At 44.3% G+C, this 19,347-nt stretch overlaps 1 protein-coding gene across 1 annotated transcript in view; it reads left to right on the top strand.

Annotated features, from left to right (window-relative positions):
* Positions 1-1,688: 1,688 nt before the first annotated feature.
* The window catches only part of REEP1 (receptor accessory protein 1), a 62,697-nt gene continuing 45,038 nt past the window's right edge, over positions 1,689-19,347 (top strand). Inside the window, exons 1-4 of the mRNA XM_047069200.1 lie at positions 1,689-1,820; positions 1,904-1,967; positions 4,240-4,309; positions 6,901-6,973. Coding sequence (XP_046925156.1) covers positions 1,689-1,820; positions 1,904-1,967; positions 4,240-4,309; positions 6,901-6,973 — 339 coding nt within the window. The remainder of the gene's footprint in view (positions 1,821-1,903; positions 1,968-4,239; positions 4,310-6,900; positions 6,974-19,347) is intronic.

Genomic DNA, 19,347 nt, shown 5'->3' with positions numbered 1-19,347 from the left:
CCGTGGGTTCGAGCCCCGCGTCAGGCTCTGGGCTGATGGCTCAGAGCCTGGAGCCTGCTTCCGATTCTGTGTCTCCCTCTCTCTCTGCCCCTCCCCCGTTCATGCTCTGTCTCTCTCTGTCCCAAAAATAAATAAACGTTGAAAAAAAAAAAAAAAAAAAAAGAAACTGGCAGAACCTCTCTGGTGAGTGGATTTGCATTGTATGGTAGAAGGTGCTGTACGCCATGACTCACACTGCACAGGAGACGTGTATTAGAATGGTCATTACAGCCCTGTTTGAAATAGTAAAAAATTGGAAAGAACCTAAATATGCATAAATAAATGCATATTTATATATAGATAAACAAATTGTGATATATTCACATGGTGAAATACCATTTGGTGGTTTCAAATGGTCTAGAAAGACATGTATCAACATAGATCAAATTTCAAAAGCACAAAGTTGAATTTAAAAACTTATTTCACGGGCACCTGGGTGGCTCAGTAAGTTGAGCGTCTGACTCTTGATTTCTGCTCAGGTCATGATCCCAGAGTTGTGGGATTGAGCCCCTTGCTGAGCATGGACCATGCTTGAGATTCTCTCTCTGTCCTTCTGTCCCTATCCCCTGCTTGTGCTGTCTTTCTCTCTCTCTCAAAAATAAATAAATAACGTATTTCAGTGGGATGCATGGGGTGTAATTCCATATATATAATGTTTAAGCAGTTATAATTTTTTTTTTTGCATGCCTTATGTAGTTAATAAAAACATAGTGAGACCAAATTCAGGATAGTGGTTATTTTGGGGGGGGAGGGAATGGAATGCATCAGGAAAGAATATATAGGAAACTTCAAATATATGCCATGTCTTAAAGTTTTTTCGTATTAAGAATTATGGTATACTTACTCAAATGCCAGTAGGAACTCAAAAACCAAGGAGCATCCTTCTATTAGCATAGACAGCAAAGTGGTCTTGGGGATTAATTCTCATAGAGAGTAATAAAAATTGATTCATAAGCTTTTAGGAAAAAACCTTCTGAGTAAAACTATTAGAAATTATTTATTTTTTATTTTATTAAGAACAGAAAGCACAAAATGTAATCAATGTAAAATTTAATAGCAGGGTGCCTGGGTGGCTCAGTCGATTAAGCTGTGGACTTTGGCTCAGGTCATGATCACACAGTCAGTGAGTTTAAGCCCCGCATTGGGCTCTCTGCTGACAGCTCAGAGCCTGGAACCTGGTTCGGATTCTGTGTGTGTCTCTCTCTCTCAAAAGCTGAATAAACATTAAAAAGATTAAAAAAAAATTTAATAGCCTTTTGATGTCCAAAAGAAACAGTGTACCTTCATGATTTGGAAGACCTTTTGTGCAAATTCATTTTTTTGGATATGGGACACTGCTTTTAAAAATTATAAAATATCCACATATAAAAAGTGCATAGAATATATGTGTACATTTTCATATACATTTGTAATTACAAAGCAGAACTCTGCATAACTACTGGCAGGTCTAGAAATTCAGCATTCCAGAAGCCTGTGTGTGGTATACTATTCCTTAAATTCAATTTGTTTTATCATAATATGAACAACCATACACTAGGCCTGTTATGTTTCTTATATTGAGAAATTAATTTTAGAAGAAAATGTCCTTAACATTGATTTTTAAATTTTCAACATAATTTGGGATTGGGAAATGTCAGTCCAACACTAGGATGTCTGAGAAGACTGTAGAAAATACTGTTTCGTGGTTTGCAGAAGTCTTGGCCAAGGTTAGCAACCGCCTGTCCCATAGCTTGTACTTGAGCTCCAGGCCAGCAATTGCTCCCCTGCAGGCTCCCGGAATGGTAAGCACTCCTCCTTGGTAACTGTAACTGGCATCATAGTTACGGTTTATGCATGTGAGCAATACCTCTGTTCTCCTGGCCAGAGCTCCAGGAAGTTGATAAGTAGCTTCAGAGTTGTGTTTTCCCTGACACTGACCGATGGGATAGGTATGTGGTCTTTGCCATTTTGAGTAGCCCTTTCCTATCTGAGCATCTGCTGTCTTGCCTGGGATGCTGGGCTTCCCCCCTTACCCCCCAATCTTGGCACACACACACACACACACAAAAACAAACGACAAAACAAAAATCAAACTCGGGCAGATTGTCCTTGATGACTGAGTGAAGAATCCATGGCCAAGGACTGGGAAACAGCACACTAGACCAGGGTTTCTCCACTTTGGCACTTTGGGCTTTTTGAGCTGGATCATTATTTGTTGGGGGGAGGGGTGTCCTTTGCATTGGAAGATATTTCGCAGCATCCCTGGCCTCCACCTGCTAGATACCAGTAGCACTCTCTCAGTGTGACAACCAGAGGATTTCCAGACATTGTCCAGGTGTCTGAGGAAACTAAATCACCTCTGGTGGGGAACCACTGCCTTGGAAGATGAGACTCATGGTCCCTTCTAGATACTACAGCTGTGGAAGTGGTGGGAGAGGCAGCCCTTGGATGAAGGCCCTTAACTTGGAGCAAGAGAAAGAATGCAAGGCCAAGATAGGAGAAATGAGTCAAGCAGATAAATAAATAGAGCCATTAAGTTAGGGGTAGGGGCTTCAGGGTAGCAGTAAATGACAGCAGCGAGAAGAGAGGGTAGGTGCTGGGCTCTGAGGCTGTGGGGTGTGGCGTGAGGTTCTGTTCAGTAACAACAGGAACGAAGGTGTTAGCCAGACCTGGTCTCCTCTCCAGAGGGAGGCACTGAAGCCCCCCACCTTCCCTCTGCTGGGGCCAGCCTTGAGTACCTGGAGCACTTTAAATCCTCCTAAGTATTTTACTGCTTTCCTCCTGACCTTGTGGGGAGAGTAACATGAATCTATCAAGTGGGTTAAGCTCCTTGGAGCAAGATCGCAATTCTTTTGTCTTTATTCACTCAACAGACATTTATCAAGCACCCACTTGGGCAGGGACTGCGCCAGGCAATAGGAACCCAACTAATCAGACCAGACCTGCATATTCTGGTTGGGGAGACAACTCAGCCAGGACAGGCAACCCGGGGAGAAGAAATAAGGCGGGCCCCATAGTCAGGCTTCCCAGGTCCACATCCCACCTCTGCTCCTGGCTGTTCTGTCTCCTTAGGTCTCAGTGTCCTTGTCTGTAAAATGGAGTAGTGAGAATTCTTGACCCAAATGGGTGTTGAGAGGATGAAGTGAGAGAATGTGTACAGCCTGTAGAGCAGTGCCTGGCATTAGTGAGCACTCAGCAATATTAATATCATTATTAACATTGATTTACTATATTTATTATTATTTATTATATTGATTTGTTATTGTGATTATTATACTACAGCATAAAAGGCTGTAATAGAGTGCCAAGAACGTTCTGAGAGGCAAGTGACCAAAGGTACACAGAAGTGGCTTTTTTGAGATGGGTCTTAAAGGATTAGTCGGACTTTATCAGGAAAAAAGAAGTTGGGGAGTTGTGGAAAAGTCACGCACTGAGATGCGGGCAGGAAGTCACAGATTGGGAGCAAGTGAGCATGGCTTATAGGGTAGAGCTGCTGGCTGTGACATCCGGAGGCTGAGGCTGGGAAGGAAGGTGGGGGGCGGGGGGAGTGTTGCGCTGGAGAAGGGACTTGATCTGAATGGACATTAAGTGCCAAAACCCTTTGGCTTGGATCTGCTTCATTTGTTATTTCTTTTCTCCAGAACAGATTTGGTAGAAGTTGCCATTTTTTAAATAATTTTTTTAAATTTATTTATTTTGGGGTGGGGGACAAGTGGGGGGACAGGCAGAGAGAGAGGGAGAGAGAATCCCAAGCACTGTCAGCACGGAGCCCAACACAGGGCTCGAACTCACGAACCGTGAGATCATGACCTCAGCTACAATTCAGAGTTGGATGCTTAACTGACTGAGCCACCCAGGCACCCCAGAACTTGCCGTTTTAATCTCATTCTTCTGTCCTGAGCAGTGAAGAGCTAGGTGTTTCCCACTACCTGCTGGCCTAATTGAAGCTTTAGAGGCTGGAAAACAAATTTGTCTTGTGGTCCCTGTGCCGTCAAACATGGGGTGGGGTGGCACGCAGGGGAACACTGGCCACCGTGTCACAGCAGGGGTCCAGCAGACGGAGCACAGCCTCTCTTGTCTGGGTGCCCTTGAGGCTTTCCGGTTTTGTGACCACTCAGATGGTGTCAGTGTCTCCACTCTACTTGCTGGGGTTCACAGGGGAACAAATCAATAAGCTGGCCCTGGGTCATGATGTGTTTTCCACCTCTCTCATTTCTGAAGCTCACATGCTGCCTCAAGGCAGGGGCTGGAAGCCATCCTGGCAGACGTGGCTAATAACCAGGGCATCTGTGCCAAAGGAGCGGTGTGTTTATTTCTCCGGAACCTGTGGCACTGTGCCTGAGGCTTTGCTGAATCAGCCTGGTGCCGTCTGGCTTCCCCGCTGGATGCTGAGACCTCAGTCCCAAGGTCACAATTGTCCCCTGGACGGCTCTGGCTTTCACTTCCCCACTCTTGAAACTTCACACAGTGAATGGGTACTTACTGAGCACCTGCCAGGCCCCGGGTGGGGGGGGGGTTGCATTATGAGACAGATACCATCCTGGGCTTTGGAAAACATACAGTCTTTTAGGAGAGACAGACATCGAAGAAACCATTACGGGTGGTTTGGATAAGGGGAAAGGCCTCACAAGAAACTGAGACTCCCTGACATCTGAGGATGCTTGGGAGGAGTGGTTGGGGAGACCTCCCTCACCAAGCTGGCTCGTTATTCAGCCCAGTGGACTCCCACAAGAGATATCCCCCTTGGCCTGCCCAGTGCCTTCGAAACTGTTGCCTTCATTCTCTTTCTTGAAATTCCTTTCCTGCCTCCCCCAGTCCTTCATTCTCCCCTTCCTTTCAGACTATTCTGTTGTCCCCTTTGCTGGCTTCTCTTCCTCCCCACACATAATTCTGGCCTTCCCAAAGGATGGCCTGGCTGTCCAAAGCAGTAGGCAGTGGTGGTCAGAAGCCAGGCTTGGAGGAGGCCAACCTGGCTGGGTCCTAGCCCCTGATTTACTTCTTATGGTCCCACAACCTTAGAGAAGCAGGTGACTGCCTACTCCATGTGTTGGTATCCTGTCTGTAAAAGACGTTTTGTTTTTTGTTTTTTGTTTTTTAATCAAGGCAAGTCTGAGGCCTGAGGTAATGCGTATAAAGCACTTAATGCAAGGCCTGTATGAGTCAAGGTTACAAAGCCCTTTCTCTTGGGGCACCTGGGTGGCGCAGTCGGTTAAATCAGGTTAATTAAAAACAAATTCATCGTATTTAATTGAAATGCAGCTTAAAGGGGCGCCTGGGTGGCGCAGTCGGTTAAGCGTCCGACTTCAGCCAGGTCACGATCTCGCGGTCCGTGAGTTCGAGCCCCGCGTCGGGCTCTGGGCTGATGACTCGGAGCCTGGAGCCTGTTTCAGATTCTGTGTCTCCCTCTCTCTCTGCCCCTCCCCCGTTCATGCTCTGTCTCTCTCTGTCCCAAAAATTAAAAAAAAAAAAAAAAAAAAAAAGCCCTTTCTCTTTCAGCATCAGAAATGGACTCAGTTCCACTCACTTTCCGTTTTTCCCCCGGAAACCTGATGAATGTGAAATGTGAAGGTGTTACCTGGCCACAGAGCTTTTAGTAAAACTGACCCCTGCTTGGTACATTGAATCTGGACTGGAATTTCTCTGTATGGCCTCTGAATCCCTGACGAGGAAGCCATGGCTTTGGGCTTCCTGAGTGTGGTGTCTCCTTGTAGGGACCCTAGAGGCTCTCTATCTGTGGGGTTGTTAGAGGAGATGTTGGCTCATGTGGGGTCTGGGACCAGAGTGCCTCTGTTCCCAATCAGCTTACACCTGAATTGACACTTGGAGGTGTCTCAATATCCACTGAGAGCCATTGAGGTGCTGAGAACACATTGTGGAATAAAACAGATTCATTCTGTGGTCTGCAGGCACTTAGAGTTCGGGAGATGTTGTCCATCAAAGTGAGCATTTTGATGTTGTGTACCTCATGTAGTGGGAGATTTGACCTAGTCGGTAAAGTTGGGGATATCTTCCATGAGGAAGTCATGATAGAGCCAGGATCTGATAGATGAACAGGCATTAACAAGCAAAGAAGGGAAAGGGAAGATTCCAGAAAGCGAGAACAGCACAGGCAGAGGCTTTGAGAGGGGATGCTGCAAGGTGGTGGAGCTATGCCATGCAGGCCCTTAGGGGCAGGGGTGAGAGGGTGAGAGTCAAATTATTCAATGACCCCCTGCAGCCCTGGGCAGGGATCAGTGGGAGCTGATACCCAAGCGGTTGTGCTGGTCTCACTTTTCCTTCCTCTTATTAAGAGCAGTGAGAAGCAGGTTAATGCAGGGTGGGGGTGTGTGTATTGGGAAAGAGGGGTTGGCTTGATTGGATTTACGATTTGAAAAGCTGATTCTGGCTGCAGGATGTGGGAATCAAGCGTGAAGGGAGTGAAATTTGAAGGAACTTTAAGTGAAAAGTTTATTTTAGAGGAGGAAGCCCAAGGTATGGGTGGGCTTTATAGAGCAGCAGTGGGGATTAGCAGGAGAGGAGAGTTTGACCTTTAATTTCAGGGGTCGTGGCTGCTCAACTTGGCTTCCCACACCCACTCTCACCCCCGGTTTTGGCTTCCATGACCCTGGATCACTCTTTCATGTTGCCAAATCACAGACCGAAGGAAGGTGGATGTGCCACTGAAATAGAAGACAGAGGTTCCAAGCACATCCCAGCTAGGGGAGGAAACCTTTAGGGCATTCAAAAAACTAGATCAAGCCTCTCAGCAGCATTTTCTGGAGCATGGAAAAGTGTTTTTGGCATTGTAGACAGACCTTTTCCATCAAATAGGATGAATGAAAATGACATTTCTCCTTTCTCTCTCTCTCTCTCTCTCTCTCTCTCTCTCTGTCTTCCCTCCAGGCTTATATTTGGCACCCTTTACCCTGCGTATTATTCCTACAAGGCTGTGAAATCAAAGGACATTAAAGAATATGTAAGTAGCTCTTATTGGTGGGGGCCTGATGGTTGCGGGGAAGCTGGATGTGAAGTGTTGAGAGAAGCAGGATGCCCTATGCCCTCCTTGGTGCAGGCGCTGAGAAGGGAATCCAGAATACTTAGAGGTTGGAGGACCATATTATTGCTGGGTGGCACCATCACAGGTCTAGATGTGCGGGGTACCTCTAGGCAGGAGAATCATCAGACCGCCCCTGCTCGACAAAGACCTACATGGGGTGGGTGATGAGGAAAGGGTACCCCATCCTGTGGTAGCACAGAAACCCAGGTCAAAGTACAAAACATGTGGACTTGGGCATCAGGAGTCTGAAGTCAAGTTCTGGCTCTGTCATTTGATTGATGCAATGCTGGACAGGAAACCTAACTTCCAAGAGCCTTGGATCCTAATCTGAGGGGTGGATATCAACAATCCCGGCCCCTAGCGTTGCGAGGGACAAAGGGTCTTTGTTCTCCCTCTTTTATTCAGCTGTCATTTTGGAAGTTTGGCACAGGTAAAGAAATAAAGCATATTTGAAAGTCACTTTCTTTCTCAGATTTTCCAGGGTGCCTTTATGATGAAATCAGCCACCTCCAGATCAACTGCTACCAGAACTTCCCCCCCACCCCCGCCCCGTTCCCTCAGTTTCCCAGAACTGCTGGCCTGGGCTTGCATCTGCTATGAAGCAGGGGGTCTAGATAGGGGTGTGTTCTCTGGAGGCTGGGTCCCTGGTATATTCGAGGGAATCTCGGAGTGTGAACTATAAATAGGTGTCAGGTTGCAAGCACAGAACCTCATGATTCGAGATTGGCTTGGCACAGGGGTAAAACACAAGGCAGCCTTTCCAAGGTGTCTCTCTCTTCCTTTCAGCCTGGGGTGCGGGAAAGCTGAGCCCAGTAAGGAAGCGTAATCAGGGCCACCGTGGTGCGGGGTCTGATCCTCTACTTTGCAGGGGCAGAAACTCAATTCTGTCAACTCATCTGTGCAGGGGCAGAAACTCAATTCTGTCAACTCATCTGGGGGAAGCTCAGACGCCGGTAAATTGTTTTGCTCTGACCAAACTCACAGGAGCCTGGTTTATGACTAAAATGGCAATTCATTAGTTTGGAGTGAAAAATATCACTGACGAGCTGAGCAGCTGTTTGCGTTGGCTGGCGAGCACGAGCTTTTCCCAGGAGGGAAAACCTGAGAGTTAAGATTAGAAAGTTTCTTGGTAAAAATGGCATTGAGACAGAGGAGCCACGTGGTATTAGGAGAGACCCGTCTGCTTTCCCTGCACTCGTTCACACGCACTCACAATCTCACTCCCTCTCACTTGCTCTCACATGTGCTCTCACTCTCACACTCACACACACTTACATGCTCCCCAACATGTTCTCGCATTCTCATGTGCTCTCACATACACTCATGTGCTCTCACACATGTTCTCTCACTCTCACACACCCACACACACCCCACACTCTCACATGCACTCTCACACACATTCACACTCACCATTACACTCACCTCTTTTCCTCCTTTTGACCACTAAGCCCGTTTATCCAAGAAAGAAACCTGGAATTGCTTCCAACTTCCGCCTCCCCCTCACCACCCAGCCCTGTACACACACCTGGTTCGAGACGGCATCCCTCGTCCCTGCCCCCCCTAATGATCCTTCAACCAGGCCTCTCCTCCTGTGCTGCCACTCTCTTAAATGCACTTCTCTTCGTGTTTTCCCTGGCATGTTACAGTAGCCCACTGTATTAGTTTTTTATTGCCACTCTAACAAATTACCGGAATGCAGGGCCCTAGAACAACACAAAGATATTGTCTCCCAGTTCTAGAAGTCAGAAGTGTCATGGGTCTCACTGTGTTCAAATCAAGCAGGGCTACCTTCCTTCTGGAGACTTTGTTTTTTTTTAACGTTTTTATTTTTATTTTTGAGACAGGGAGAGACAGAGCATGAACAGGGGAGGGTCAGAGAGAGAGAGGGACACACAGAATCCGAAACAGGCTTCAGGCTCTGAGCTGTCAGCACAGAGCCCGACGCGGGGCTCGAACTCATGGACCGCAAGATCATGACCTGAGCCGAAGTCGGCCGCTTAACCGACTGAGCCATCCAGGCGCCGCAGGAGACTTTAGGGGAGAGTCCATTTCCTCGTCTGTCCCAGTTCCTAGAGGCCAGCCGTGTCCCTTGGCTCGTGCCCCTTCCTCCATCTTCAGAGCCAGCGAGTAGCATCTCTGACCATTCTTCCATAGTCACATCTCACTGAGATGACAGCCAAGCTCACGTCACAGGAAGGCTCTGGTGAGGAATCTGCTGCCAATGTCACCACCAGGGACACTGGCTGCCAGCTATCTGTGCCTTGGGAACATTCCCTGAAGATTCAAAAATCCTAAATGCAAGTGTTTGATTTTTTTTCCTAAGCCTATATAACAGGCCTTGCCTCCCACAAACATCCTCGTACTGGGAGACTTTCCCCAAATTAGAAGGCATTGGATGTTGGTAGAAAAAAACAAATATACATCTCCATGTCAGTTACCTCTTTGGCTGATCAACACCCACATTCACTCCTTTGCCCATATTTTGGCTTTAAAAAAAACTTTCCAACAAGAATGCTATATAATATATGTCCTTGGCAAATCCAGTTTTTTTTTTTTTTTTTTTTTTTACCTGAGTCCAGCACCAGATCCAGTATTTCTGGCAAAGCCTTCTCCTCAGACTCTGACCTTAATGTGCAGAACTCTAAAAATTAAATTAGCAAGTGACCCATCATTGACATACCCCATATACTATATGAGGGAGAGAAAGAGAATACATAAGAATAAAACTAGTTAAAATATTTAAGTCTATAGATAACACAGAAAGGAAGAAAATATGGATAGAAGCTATCGTCCTTAGTCATGCAAGTAGTCATGAGTTCATAGGTGATATTATGTATTCTGCTAAAAGATAATTTTTTAAAGGCAAACTCATGACTCTTGTACAAAAATAAAGTTGACACACGTTGAAAGTTTTACTTAACTTATTAATTAATAAGGGAACCAGTAAGGTGTTAAAAAAATAAAAACAATTCAAAGGAGATGCCAAAGAACAGATGTTATATAAGCAGGCAGGAATGATTAAATGAATTTGTTAATAGATATTCAGCTGACTTTGGGGGAGTGTGGGGAGATCAGTTGTACCTCTATGGACAAAATCATTTGCGTTGTAGTCAGTTTTCTATAACTTACAATATTTTAAATTAAAAAACAATTTTTATGTTTATTTATTTTTGAGAGAGAGACAGGGCGTGAGCGGGGGAGGGGCAGAGAGAGGGAGACACAGAATCTGAAGCAGGTTCCAGGCTCTGAGCTGTAAGCCCAGAGCCCGACACAGGGCTCAAACCCACAAACTGTGAGATCATGACCTGAGCTGAAGTCAGACACTTAACTGACTGAGGCACCCAGCCGCCCCTACAACATTTTAAAATAGCTCAAAGATACTGAAAAACAAGACATGTAGAATCAACATAATTCAGAAGGGGGCTCTGGACAGCATCTAGCATTCTACAGGGTACCCATTCCAAAATCTTTCACCATTTTCCTATTACTTCCTTTTTCTACCATTTAATCCATGTTCCCTTTGTCTTCAGTTAGAGCATTAGTGAGTGGGGTTCCTTATCCAGGGTGTGGCCTAAATCTTCATTCTTAGGGAATCTGAGGCCTTAGTAATCTTGCCTCTGTAAGGCCGTGGTAATGATCCACTGACTTTTACCTCTGAACAAGGCTGTACTCGCTTGTATGAATGATCACACTCAGATTCCCCCCCAAGGTTCCTTAACTTCCACGCACCCTCCTTCCTGCCATGTTGTTTAGCGGCAACTCTGGTTCCCCTTGATAATCAGGAACAGTCACCCATGAAAGCCCATGAGTCGCTTTACTATTTTCTAGGGACATCGCGGTCCTGAAATGGCCAGGTAACAGTATAGTTTCTGCTTTCACTTCATTGGAAGCATTTGGTATCCCCAATGAAAGCATTCATCCCTCAGGTACCGTTAAGTATTAAAAAGCAGAACTCAGGGGCGCCTGGGTGGCTCAGTCGGTTGAGCGTCCGACTTCAGCTCAGGTCATGATCTCGCAGTCCGTGAGTTCGAGCCCCGCATCGGGCTCTGTGCTGAGGCTCAGAGCCTGTGCTCAGAGCCTGGAGCCTGCTTCAGATTCTGTGTCTCCCTCTCTCTCTGCCCCTCCCCCGTTCATGCTCTATCTCTCTCTGTCTCAAAAATAAATAAACATTAAAATAAATTAAAAAAAAAAGCAGAACTCAGAGGTTTGAGGGCAAAAAGAAAAATGTTGTGAATCCGTTAGACCAGTGATTCTCAAACTTCAGTGTGCATATGGAACGAACAGAGGGTTTTACTAAAATGCAGACGTTGATCCATTAGGTCTGGGGTGTGTCCTGAGATTCTGCATCTCTAATAAGTTCCTAGGTGGTTCCAGTGGTCCTGGTCCATGAGCCACAAATTGAGTTGCAAGGAGCTGGCAAAAGGCCCAATCATAAGAAACACCACTCTCATTTCCTTGGTCCCTGAACTTTTAGATTCTGGCTCAGCTGGGGAAGCCTGTGTTGGTTACTGGTTCATGGAAGAAACTGCATCTTCCTGGGCAGTGCATCAACCACACAGAATGCTCACTGTTCCCACCTGGTTCTCTTCCTGAACTCTCCCAAAGCTGTTGCAACACAATTTAAGGCCAGCTGCCTCAGGGCAATGGAGGCGGGGGGGGGGGGGGGGGCATGGTAAGATCAGAGACTTCCAAAAGCATCACCCTATTAACAGTCTTGGATTTCTTTTGCTATAAAAGAAGGCTCTTGGTTAGAAAGAGTGTGGGGTGGCACGCATCAAAATGAAAAGGACACTGAGTCCACAGCTTACTCTGTGGCTGCCAGAAACATGGGGGGGGGGGAAGCAAGTCCACATGCAGAATAAATGAGTGTTCCAGAAAAGACTCTCCTACTTTTTCTGTGGGGGAAGATGTCTGGTATGATGCGCCTGCTCCCAGGAGTCTGGCTGAGGCCATGAGATAGGGTACCATCATAGAGGTTTTTGCTGCTGCTGGCAGCTTGGTCTCTGAGCAGTGGTTGTGGTCAGGTCGGCCTTGGTGAGAGGGATTCCACATCGCTAAGCCCATCTGCTACCTCTGTCACTTCCCCATGGCCACTGGTTTATGAGCACATTGAACATGACCTATCACCCTGAGGAAAGTGTCTTGCTGACATCCACAGGGCTTGTCATCTATCCTCTTGATTACCAAAAGCATCCTCTGCCATGGGGACCTTTTGGTGAGCATGAGCAAGAACCACAAATATCTAAATTCCGTGGGCCGATTCACATCATTCCTAAACCACTTCGACACCAGTCACTCAGTCTTGTTCCTTCCAGGTACCTTACTATTTAGTCGATCCTTATCTGGTGTTTTAAAATGTACCTGGGATTTGTTGGGGGCACCTGGATGGCTCAGTCGGATAAGCGTCCGACTTCGGCTCAGGTCATGATCTGGAGGTCTGTGAGTTCGAGCCCCATGTCAGGCTCTGCTAACAGCCTGCTAACAGCTAACAGCGAATTCTGTGACTCCTTCTCTCTCTGCCCCTCCCCTGCTCATGCTCTGTCTCTGTCTCAAAAATAAATAAGATTTTTTTAAAAATTAAAAAAATAATAAAAAGATAAAACGTACCTGGGATTTGTTTTCATCGGGTTAAGTAAGGCATGCAGACACAGAAATGACTGTCATGAAGGAAGAAGTTCTTACCATTTCCCAGAAGTAGGAGGCCCAGCGTGCCAGGGAGGGCCACATGGGGGAACACCAGGGTCTGTCAGGAGTCAGAGGGAGCCACACTCTTTATTGTGGTGTCTTTGGGAAAGCCAAGGCTAAGCAGTGTAAGCAGGTTTAGGATTGGCTAGTTTGAGTAATTTCAGTGGGTTCTGGAGTGATTAGGGCTGGGGAATATTGGCTCAATCTGTGAGAGCTCTGTGAAGGAGGGAGTTTGGAGTATGGGGTCTGGACTGGTCAGTTTGCATATGAAAGATGTGCTCCAGGGCAAGTCCTTTGCTATCTCTAAGTCTTGGCTAGTCCTGGGAGGGGCGGTCTTTCCCCAGCCAGTGAAACTTCAGATGCCAGAGGATCAGAAATACAGAAAATAAGAAAATACAGTTAATATACCTGGTGGCAGTGTAAAGGCATCACCTCAGGACATTTCTCCTTCCAGGCTAAGTGCACTGTTCAAAGTTCTGCCTGCAGGGGACTGTCACTTTTGCTACTCTCTCCAGGTCACCCCTGACTGTACAGCTGTCTGCTGTGAGCTCATGCTAACAGATGGTGCAGAGTGATCTGTAAACCAGGCTCATATTTTTTCTTTCTCAGTCACAGGCATAGGTAATTCTCTGTGGGGCTGAAGCAAGGCTCGGATATGAAAGAGCGTGTGAAAGGCTCAAGAAATATTAGTGTGGCTGGTGTAGGGGAAGGTCCAAAGATGAGGTGAGGCAAAAGTGGTGACTAAGCCTACTACCTCCCCAGCCCATGGGGGAGGCCTTTTGAAGGCTGCCAGGAGTCCCGGGAGGTAGGGTCCAATGAGCTGTGCGATCTCAGCCTGCCTTTGTGGTTCATGAAAAGTGTCTAGGCTCTGCTTCCTACCCTCTTGCTATGGTCTAGAGTCTCAGCTCCTCACCTATCTCCTCACTCCTGAATCCTGCCTCTGACCAGTTGAGAGGGACTTCCCAGTCATGCTGTCAACGATCTATTCCTGAGTTGCTCCTGGACATTCCTTCTCAAATCAGCCTAGCTTCCTCTCTCTGTTCTGGTGCTCTCTATTCTGGATGCTGGCCCACTCAGGCTTCCCCTCATCTTATAGTAAGTATTACATAGAATCCCTCAAACTTGGCAAGTTCTATTTCAAACCTTGGGGAAAAACAGCCATTACTTGGTTTCTCCGTGGCATGATGGGGAAAACCATTTCCTGGTAATTTATTTATGGTTTCCATCTCTGAGTCACATATTCCATTTACCCTGTTAGTCTCACTCAGCAAATCATTCTCAGACCCTTCTTTCTGCATGACAATATTTAAAGTGAAGGAGTCCATGATGGAAACTTCTTTAGGTTAACACTTCAAGCCTCCTCTTTGCCATGGCTCCCTCGTCTTTGTCCATAGTTTCAACCTCCCTTCTGAGATTTGGTCTTATCCTTTTATCAGGAGCCTGTTAGGCATTCTTCTTGAATGTCCTCTAAGACTCTCCTCAACATTATGCAGCTCAACTTCCTCCCTAAATTGCCTTTTTCTTTAGTTTCTTGCTGGTGTGAGTGGCTCCATATCACACTATGCCTTAGCTTCAGTAAGCCCCTTTCCCCCTATGTATACCCAGCCATCCATTCAACAGGCACTCATGGGGAACATCTATTGCCTTGCAAGCTGTCTAATTTTGTCTCTTCTCCTCAAAAAGCCACCTAAACCAGTATTTACCAAAGTATATTCTTTCTCAACATATAAAAACCATACTTTCTTGGGGCATCTGGGTGGCTTAGTCAGTTAAGCATCTGACTTTGGCTCACGTCATGATCTCACAGTTCTTGAGTTCGAGCCCCACATTGGGTGAGCTTGAGTCCTGCTTCCAGTGAGCACAAGCCCTGCTTCAGGTGAGCCCCACTTCTCTCTGTATCCCTCCTCTCTCTCTGCCCCTAATGGGATTCTCTCTCTCCCTCTACCTCTGCCCCTCAATCACTTGTACCCTCTCCCTCTCTCGAAACAAACAAACCAACAAAACCCATCGTTTCTTTCCCATTCACAAAGCCAACATTCTAATCGAGTCATTCAAAACATATCCCTGTAGTATCTACTATGTGCCAATAATGGTTTTAAGTACTAGAGATATACTGATGTACAAGAATAACTTGTCTCCACTCTTAGGGAGCTTACAACCTAGTAATAAAATCATAGAAATAAATAGGTTCTTTCAAAGCAGACTGGTAAGTGTATGACAGGGAGCATGTATGACAGCGTGGGAGGAAGAAAGGAGGGGTACTTACTCAAACTTTGGACACTTCCTTGAGAAAATGATATTTAGGCTGAGATCTGAGGGCTGAAATCTGTAGGCAAAAGAAGGTGCACTGTTCAGAGAACTGAAAGAGGTTCATTATAATTGGAGTGAAAATTTCAAGAAAGTATTGGGGTGGAAGGGAGCTTTTTATGGAAATAATGAGGGTTTCATTTATGCAAGGACTTGTAAACCAATTTAAGGAATTTGGGCTTTATCTTAACAACAGTATGGCACTGTTGAAGACTTTAAAGTAGGAAGGAGAATCTCAAATTTGGATTTAAGAAGATCATTCTCACTGGAATATGGAGGATAGATTAGTAGATTTGATTAAAGGTCAGATTAGGTCAGGGGTTTAGAGACCAAGAAAAAGGCTGTAGTTCTATTCTAGGTAGGAGATATTGGTGGTCTGAAATAAGCAAACGGCAAAGGGGATGGAGAGAATATAGATTCAACAGAAATAAGAGACAGGAAGTGACAGAACTTGATGATTGATTGGCTGTATTAGGTGAGGAATGGAGAGTTTTCCCAGGGAGATTGTCTTATTTAGAGTTAGAAGAGAATGTTTAGGACAAAGCCTTGTGGACGAACTGGTGAACCTGAGAAGTAGCCAGAAAGTCAAGAGGGAAACCAGGACAGTTGTGGTGTTGGGGGAGCTTTTCAGGAAATGATAGCTTTGTATCCATCTGAAAGTCAAGCAAATTTAGTAAACAAACTGAAAAAGGGTCAGCTATACTCCCTTGAAGTATGTTACAAAGTGGGAACCCCAGTGAGAGCAGTATTAATTTAATGAATGTAGTGCACTGAGTAAGTGGAGGATGAGGAAGTAGACACTGCGAGTATAGATGACTCACTAGAGAAGTTTGTAGCTAAGGGTTGTTTCAAGGAAAGGGATTTTTTATTGTTGTTATCATTGTCCTTTTTTTAAAGTTTATTTATTTTGAGAGAAAAAGAGAAAGTGGGGGCTGGGCAGAGAGAGATGGGAAGAGACAATCCCAAGCAGGCTCTGTGCTGCCAGGGCAGAGCCTGATCCAGGGCTTGAACTCACAAGGGGTGAGATCATGACTTGGGCTGAAATAAAGAGTTGGATGCTTAATCAACTGAGCCACCCAGGTGCCCCTCATTGACCTTTGTTTTTAATTGAAGATATTAGAGCATGGTTTGAGTGCTAAGAAGAAAAAGAAAATAGAGGGGGAAATCAGGCTCCTGGTTGTGTATCTGGATACCATTGTTGGGAATTCCTGGATCCTGGGCCCTAGCATGCCTTGAAATGTACAGTTGGAAAGACCTTCTTTGCCCCCTACTGACAGTCCTGTTCTGCTGCAGGTACTCTTGATAACATGTAGTCTCTGAGACAGTAGTTACTTTTGATGGATTAAACCAGGGTGGTTACCAAGGGACAGTCATTTTTCTGAATAAAGAAGACCTCTAAATAATCTCTTGAGCCACATGTTTCAGAATCACAATGACCATGTGCATTCACCAGAACTGCCTTTATTTTTGAAAGATATTTTTGCTGGGTATAGAATTCTAGGTTGATTTATTTTCTTTCAGCACTTTAAATATGTTATTTTATTTCTTCTGGTATTCATCATTTCCTATGAAAAGTCATCCATTGTTGTTCCCCTGTAGGTAGTATGTCTTTCCCCCCACCTCTTAAGATTTTCTTTCTTTTTCAGCAATTTTACTGTGATGTGCCTGGGTGTGGTTTTCTTTGTATTTATCTTGTTTGAGGTTTTCTGAGCTCCCTGGTTCTTTGGATTTGCTATTTTTGACTGATTCTGGAGAATTCAGTCATTATTTCTTAAAATAATTTTTATGTCCCATTCTCTTTTTCCTCTGAAAATTCCTATTCCATATATGTTAGTTCTTGATGCTGTTCCATAGGTATTGAGCCTCTCTGTTTTTTCCAATCTATATTTTTGTCTTATTGACTTATTGTCTTGTCCTCACGTTCACAGATCCTTTCTTTTGTTGCATCCAGTCTGCTCTTGATTCTGTTCAGTAATTTAAAAAATTTCAAATATTCTGTTTTTCAGTTTTAGGGTATCATTTGGTTCTTTTTAAAGAGTTTCCTTCTTTCTCTTGAAATTCCTCATCTCTTCACTCATTATATCTACTTTTTCCTATAGATTCTTTAACATATTTATATTTTTCAAGAAAAATAATATTGAATCCTACCTTGTCCTCCTAGGATAAGTGTCTTGTTAAGTGGTGACAGAAGAAAAATTTAGGTTTCATAAAAAAAGATTTGTTAATAAGTTGTTATGTATTTGTATATCTTTTTTGGTGAGGTGTTCAGATGTTTTGCTCAGTTTTTAATTGGGTTGTTTATTTTTTATGAGATTTTTATGAGTTTAAGAGTTCTTTGTATTTTTGGATATGGGTTCTTTATCAGATATATGTGTTGAAAATATTTTCTCCCATTTTGTGGCTTATCTTTTAATTATCTTAACAGTGTCTTGCAGAGCAGAAGTTTTTAATTTTAATGAAGTCCAAATTATGAATTTTTTTCTTCCATGGTTCATGCTATTGCTGTTGTATTTGAAACCTCATTGCCAAGCCCAAGGTCACCTAGGTTTTCTTCTGTGTTATCTTCTAGAAGTTTTATAGTTTTGCATCTTCCTTTAGGCCTATGATACATTTGGAGTTAATTTTTGTGAAAGTTGTAAGACCAGTGCCTAGATTCATTAATTTATTTATTCACTCATTTTCTTATTCACTTACTAATTTACTTATCTTTGTATTTCATGTGATGTCCAGTTGTTCTAGCACCATTTGGGGGAAAAAAAAACCTCTATTCTTTCTCCATTGAATTGCCTGTGCTGCTATGTCAAAGATCGATTAACTGTACTTATAGGGTCTATTTCTGGGCTCTCTATTATATTTCTCTATTCTAAAAATAGATCTATTTATCTATTCCTTTAGCAATAACACTGTCTTGATCATTGTAGCTTTATAGTAAGTCTTGACGTCAGATAGTGTCAGGCCTACAACTTTGTTCTTCTTCAGTATTATGTTGGCTATTCTTGGTCTTTCACCTTTCCAGATAAACTTTAGAATCAGTTTGTTCACATCCACAAAAGGATTTGCTGGCATTTTGATTTAGACTCATTGAATCTATAGATTAATTGGGGAGGAACTGACATTTTGACAATATTGAGTCTTCCTGTCCCTGAACATAGAATATGTCTCCATTTATTTAGCTCTTCTTTGATTTCTTTCTTCAGAGTTTGTAGTTTTCTTCATATAGATCTTTTATATATTTTGTTAGTTATATTCCTGAGAAATTCATTTTTTTTTGCTGCTAATGTAAATGATACTTTTTTTTTTAACTTTCAAGTTCCATTTGTCCAGATGTTTAGGAATGCAATTGACTTTTATATATTAACTTTATATCCTGTAATCTTGCTATAAGGTTATGTTACATTCTTGTAAAGAATGTTGAGTTTTGTTCTAGTAGGTAGTTAAACTCATCTTGATCTTATGGCAGCTAAATTTTACATTTTATTGGGGCAAGGGTATTTCAGTTTTGTCCGTAGTCTTAGAGCTGATCTCTTAGTCCTGGGATGTAATGTTTCTTCCTAAGGTATGCCTTTTAGATGTTTCAGTGGAGATTCTCGAATGTTTACCAAGTTCCTCTAACTTGGCAGGACTTGAACTCCAAACTCTGTTTCTACTACAGTGGGGTGAAATTAAATTTCTGCTCAACTTTTTCAGCTTTCCATCTTTGTTTTTTCTCAGAAACCTTGGAGTATTACCTGATTCTGTGCAATTCAGGGGCCAGGCAAATATTTAAAGGGAATTTATATGTGGATTTTGTGTCCTGCCCCCTTATAGCATCCCTGTCTGTGATTTTTTCCCTCTTAATTTCCAACATTTCTAGGGTCTCAAATTTCATTCTGCAGTTCCTCAGGCAAAAAGATAATGAGTTTCTTCCTGGGGCACCTGGATGACTCAGTCAGCTAAGCATCCACCTCTTTTTTTTTTTTTTAATTTTTTTTTCAACGTTTATTTATTTTCGGGACAGAGAGAGACAGAGCATGAACGGGGGAGGGGCAGAGAGAGAGGGAGACACAGAATCGGAAACAGGCTCCAGGCTCTGAGCCATCAGCCCAGAGCCCGATGCGGGGCTCGAACTCACGGACCGCGAGATCGTGACCCGGCTGAAGTCGGACGCTTAACCGACTGCGCCACCCAGGCGCCCCAGCATCCACCTCTTGATTTTGGCTCAGCTGATGATTTCATGGTCATGGGAACTAGCCCTGTGTTCAGCTCTGCACTGGGTATGGAGCCTACTTAAGATTCTCTCTCTTCTTCTCCTTTTGCCCCTC

This window comes from Lynx rufus, unplaced genomic scaffold, assembly GCF_022079265.1.
Source record: "Lynx rufus isolate CCGP_SWC_20201006 ecotype Redwood Valley unplaced genomic scaffold, mLynRuf1.p SCAF_8, whole genome shotgun sequence".
NCBI classification, from domain to species: domain Eukaryota; kingdom Metazoa; phylum Chordata; class Mammalia; order Carnivora; family Felidae; genus Lynx; species Lynx rufus.
Note: the sequence above shows the minus strand (reverse complement) of the source record. Positions and strands in the feature narration are given on the sequence as shown.